Source organism: Condylura cristata, unplaced genomic scaffold (genome assembly GCF_000260355.1).
Source record: "Condylura cristata isolate star-nosed mole 26May11 unplaced genomic scaffold, ConCri1.0 scaffold00013, whole genome shotgun sequence".
In the NCBI taxonomy this organism is placed as follows: Eukaryota; Metazoa; Chordata; class Mammalia; order Eulipotyphla; family Talpidae; genus Condylura; species Condylura cristata.
In genome coordinates, this window is record NW_004567114.1 from 38,495,928 (window position 1) to 38,501,694 (window position 5,767).

The window sequence follows — 5,767 nt, forward strand, 5'->3', positions numbered from 1 at the left end:
GTCAGGCCACCGGCCCGGCCCGGTTCGGCCCGCGGGTCGCCCCCCATGCGGAGGAGCTGCCGCCGGGGCCATGCAGCAGGCGCCGCAACCGTACGAGTTCTTCAGCGAAGAGAACAGTCCGAAATGGCGGGGACTCTTGGTCTCGGCCCTGCGGAAGGTCAGTGCCGGAGGGTGCCGGGACCAGCGCGGGGGCCGAGGGAGGTGCCAGGCGGGCGGCGGGCGGGCGGGTGCCTGCCCTGCGGCCCCTCGGACGTTCTAACGGGGAGCTGCACATCCTCCCGGCGCTCGGATCCCGCGGGCCGCGGGCCGAGCGGTTGCCCCCAGCCTGGGACTGGGCCCGGGGTGGGGGTGGGGGGTGCATAAACGCCTGTTGCATCCAGGAGGACGTTTTCTCAACTTTCCCCCTGGCCCCGGAAGGAAAGTTTTGTTATGATTATAAAACTGGATTTCATGTTGCAGTCATTTCGTCAGGCGACTTCCGCCGTTGACCAATTTGTTGTCCTCAGGCTGGAGTCGGGCAGGAGAAAGTCCCGCCGGTACTTGGAAGGTTTCTAAAGCCAAAACATATTGTTAGACCCGGTGATCGCTTTTAGTTGAGTTCTTAGGGGGGGTTTCCCCTCGGCGGTTTGCTGATCCACTCACTTAAGAGGCAGTGCTTTTTTGTAATACGATGTTTCACAAGTGTGAAATGCCAATGAAACATACACATTTTTCTTACAATGCCTGAGGTTAGTCTCAAGGGCCTCCTCACTTCATGCAAAAGGTGTACTACTTGTTTACAGATTTCCCCCTTAAAATCTGGTCACTTTTTTCACAGGTTGCGTTTTAGGAGTCGGATTCATTTTAAGGATGCAAAAACAGAGCAGCTTCTAAATAGAGATTTAAAAATTTCGGCGCATCGCTAGCGTGGATGACACTGCTGTAGATGATGTCAGTCTTCATTTAGGGATTTAGTAATAATCAGTTATCATTTTTGTAATAAACCCTTTGTAAATTCAAGGCAAATTTAAAGACTGTAAATGGGTGCAAATTAGATAAGCCTGCTGAACATGCTTCCCATGTCATTGTTGCATGTAGTTCCTTCTGCCCTTTGTGAAAAATAACCCAGAATAAATATTAAAATAATAAAAGCACTAGTTTAATATTGCCTGTAATGAGAGTAAATCTTCTTCACACGTTGAATGTTTACAAATTAAGGAGGGTAGTATATTTTATTATGTTAAAACTTAAAAAATATATACTTTAAAAGTAAAAATATTTTCTCCTGGATTGTGTTTCAGATTTTCCATTATTTTCATAATTCTTACAGGGAGACATTGCTTCCTTTAGGTGAATTACCATGCCATGACTCTTTAAAGAATTTGGTGGAGGTGAGGAGGACCAACTAGACATTTATAGTAGGTGTTAAAGTATTAAATTGACCTTCCTACCATAGGGAGCTCCATACTATAAGGAGAGGGAAGGAAATGCAAAGTGTGCTGAATATGGATAATGAACTCTGGCTTGATTTGAAAGCAGAGAGGGAAATGCTTAGACTGCAGTTTATCCTTCCACCACAAAGGAGTGCAGTTATCAGGTGGGCCTGCATTGTTGACAGTGTGATACAGGTATCTGCCTACCAGTACTTTGTGGCAGCAAATAGTTTTTGAGACATCACTTACTCATTAGGTAGCTTTGACCCTAATAATCCTTTTATGCACAGATACAGTTTTATTTTTTCAGATTAGACTGAAAACAAAGCCAGGATGAGCACCCATTCCTGTCTATTGTGGTGAGACCATTATTTTGTATTTATGTGTTATGCTAGAACTCAGGTGCCTTGTAGATCAATATTATCTTATTCCACAGTTCTCATATATCCTTTGTTTATGGAATAAATACATCTGAATAAACTTGGTCTTTGAGGTGAATGTAAAAAAGTAATTTCAGTTAGTTTACTGTTATAGGTACTCACATGGGAGACATTTTTCATAATTTTGGAAAATTTTTGTTGTTCATAATTCTGATTATGACCAGTTTTGTGGTATTTGTGGTATTGCAACATGTAGGTTTGTAGAGCCTGCTGCAAAGTTGTAGTTCTTAAGGAGCTCAAAGTTCACTCTTTGCAGGATGTGTTATATTCTGGTATGTAACTGCCACCCATATCTATGTACAATGAGAATTCCTGTCATTTCTGAGAAGATATGTCTTCATATTCAAAGCATTAGAACTTGATAGCCTTCCTGCTGACCAGATAGCCCCAAAGGCTACAAGGATTAATAGTAGTAGGAGCAGTAGTATGCGACTGCCAGGTGTTTTTCTGCTCCAGCTTGTATTGGCACTGAACATGTGGTGTGTTCTAACTTATTGAACAACTTTCAGGTACTTGACACCGTGCAAAATCATAAGATACAAAGATGAATAAAAACAATGGCCCTCTTCTCACCATCTAGACTGAAAATTCCAAACTTTGAGGTGTTGGCTTATATAAGTGACATAGCAGTTATGAGCTCAGAATGCTGAAAGGAATATCTGTAGGTATGTGTAAAAGGATCAGTGTAGTTTAATTGACTGTAAGGTTAGCCCAGACGGGCAACTTGATGGAACCTACAAAACTGTTAAAACTTTCAGAAAGGTAAAATCTTAACTCATGCACATATAAAGAACATGTCAATGATTTTGAGTCAACTCATTGCTTACGAGAGAACTTTTAAAGCCATTTCATGTGAAAATTTGAGGAGGTAAGTATTTATAAGCAGTTTAGTAAAGAAATGTTAAGATGAGATTGTTGGGTTAGATACAAAATTAATCTCTTATATGATCATAAACAAAGTTTGGTTTCTCTTTCCTCCTAATTTGCACCTGTACCAAATATCTCTAAGTTAATTTTCTAGATATGTAAAATTTCCTAATCACTAAAGAGCAAAAATTCTAGCACAGTCCTGTACTAGAGAACACCTAGTAATCTCTTCTAATTTTCTTTTTTTCCCCTAATTTTTATGTTCCCCTCTCCCCCGCGTACAGATTTAGCAAAGTTAACATTGTTGACATAGACAATACAAGACCTCTTTTTTGGGGTCTCCCTGGTGGCTCAGGGGTTAGTCTCAGAGATATCAGTCTTTCACCAGACACTGAGGCTTGACTTCAATCCCTGACCAGGGGGCTAACTTACATGGCAATGCAGACATCTACTGTATCGCTACTGTATCGCCTGCTGCTTTCCTCAGTAGTGTTGAACAGATCCATCTGTATGCTCCCCACTGTATCTGATGAATCCTCTTACCTCTGACACCTCTAGCATATACCCTAGTTCTTATACACATAAATAAATCAAAATAAATCTTTAAAAAAATACAAGTGTTTTTTTAAGCTAACATTAATCAAGAAAATATTCACATCCTGAAAAATTAAAATTCATTCTTTAACATTTTTGTTTTTTCTTTGATTTTTAAAACAATACTTTATCTGCAGCATTTAAATACATAGAAAACTATAAGAGCAAAGCAGGCAAAATCACATGCTACTAATGGATTATACATGGCTTGTTAGCATTACTATTAAATTATGTATCTTCCATAAAAGAGTCAGAAACTCAAATGCCTTCATCTCTACTCCTGAAAAACACTGAAGCTATCATATTACCATCGTGTGTGCATGCATGCACGTGTGTGTGTGTGTGTGTGTGTTGGGGGTGGGGGTGAGAGTGGATGGAGGAAGGGAAGGTAATGAAATGAGTGTGGGCTTTCTTGGTAAATGTTGCCTGTTACCTGTGTCTTTTAATGCCTTTGGTACTTGTACTTTTATTGTTTGATTATGTATTCAGAAAAACAGTGTAAGCATTCTGTATATGGTAACATGCTGAAATTCATTTTATGAGGTTTATAAGTCCATGATATTTTCCTTGTTATATGCCTTTTCTGTAAGGTACTCTCTGCCAGGGTAACTCTGATAAAAATGTGGGTTTTGTCATTATCCATAGTTACAAATGTCATATTGCCATAGAAAGAATTGGTTCAATTGCTTTGTTTCAGAGTTTTAACTTGTTTCAGGTTAAATATTGATTCCCCACCTCAGTCATTATAGTTTGCTCTTAAATATCTGTTTAAAATGTAGGCGGTATGCAAGAATGTCTGAGTTAATTAATAGCAGACTATAACAATGAAAAGAGATTGAAAGGTTTTTATTCAAAAATGCTTCTGTGGAGTCTGAAAGATCCTAGCAGTTCTACTTTTGTAGTTGTTAAGAGTTGTTTTAGAAGATTGCATTGGATCTTTCCTGGTGTCAGAAGAAAAGAATAGAGTACCTTAAGAAAATAAAATTGGTGTCACCTGACATGTGAGGGTCAAGGCTTCTTTACTGAAGTAATATTTGTGCTGACTTCTGGGGAATATTTTCACATATTATTAAATCTCTTCTGAGTGTCAGACTTCAGTCCTTATATTGAGATTGTAGCAAGTTTCCTCGTCTCATAAGTTTCCATTCTAAATGACTGTGACTGAGAAGCCTGAGAGAGACAATGAAGATTGAACAATTATCTGAAAAATAAAAAAAGATTAACAAAATAAAGGAGGAGAAAGGATTTGAAGTCAGGGCAAAACTAGGAATGTGACTTGTTTTAAAGGACCAAGATCAACGGAAGCTAAGACTGGATAGTTGGGAGACTGTAGGTTGACATTTCTACCTGATAATAGGGTTATTAATGTGAAAAAGAATTAGATTAAATTAATCAAAATTGCTTTTTGAAAGATCACTGCAACTCTAAACTAGAAGCTAATGAGAGATCCTATTATTTTTTTTTTTAAAGATTTATTTATTTGTACATACAGAACTGGGGTACAGGCCAGAGGCTCAGGGGCGGCAAGAGGCTTCACCAGAGACAGAGTTGGGAGCAGAACAGGCAGATTGACGAAGTACACTGCTGAGGGGAGCAGCGGGCGGGTCAGGAGAGGTCTGCCACGCCATGTGGTCACCTCCGGGGCAGGCGGGAATCGAACTCATGTAGAAGTGGTTTTAGCTTCTTAATGCTGTGCTTTAACCCACTGCGCCACCAGGGAGGGCCGAGATCCTATTATTTTTGTGACACGAAGTCTAGTTTGAATTTTCTAAATCCGCTGAATAGTTGAACAGAAGAACTACAGGGAGTCATTTGGAATTGTTCCAAACTATAATGACCCAAACTGACCCAAGTAGTTCAGTCAGAATTGGATGAGCATTAGGAACACATTTTAACTTGCTGCATTTAGCTCCCTGTCAGCAATGATTTAATGGTCTTCTTCTATTTTAGTTTAATTTTGGTATGGTATATTTGGAGGGATAATACTCCATTAAAGTGCTCTTTTCAGTGCTGAGCGTCCAAAGCATTACCTGTGTTACCACTTGACATAAATCAAGCATATGTCTTTTGTATTAACCATGGCCTCTCTTTCAAGGGAACAGTAGTTTGATTATATAGTCTGTTGGCCTGCATGTTTGAATCAGGAAGGAATTTAATGGAACTAATGCATTTAGCGTTATCTTATGTAGTGAGGTGAAAAATTAACAACTTAAAATTCTTTTCTCCTTTTATGTAACATATGATAGAAAGTAGAAAGCTTTTGAATGTATAAAGTGTTACACAGTTCACATTTTAATGTGTAGAGATGAAATTGGGTGGTGCTATGCAAGGGGTTAAAATGTAGCTAAGAAGCTATCAGCTGGGGCCCTCCCTGGTGGTGCAGCAGGTTATAAAGCACAGCACTAAGAAGCTAAAGCCACTTCAGTATGAGTTCAATTCCTGTCCCCCGGAGGT

The 5,767-nt window shown here is 39.7% G+C and overlaps 1 protein-coding gene across 1 annotated transcript in view; it reads left to right on the top strand.

The window, feature by feature from the left end:
* The first annotated feature begins 6 nt into the window (after positions 1-6).
* SOS2 (son of sevenless homolog 2 (Drosophila)) overlaps positions 7-5,767 on the top strand; it is a 73,070-nt gene continuing 67,309 nt past the window's right edge. Inside the window, exon 1 of the mRNA XM_004681885.2 lies at positions 7-157. Within this exon, the coding sequence (XP_004681942.1) occupies positions 71-157 (87 nt within the window). The 5' untranslated portion in view covers positions 7-70. The remainder of the gene's footprint in view (positions 158-5,767) is intronic.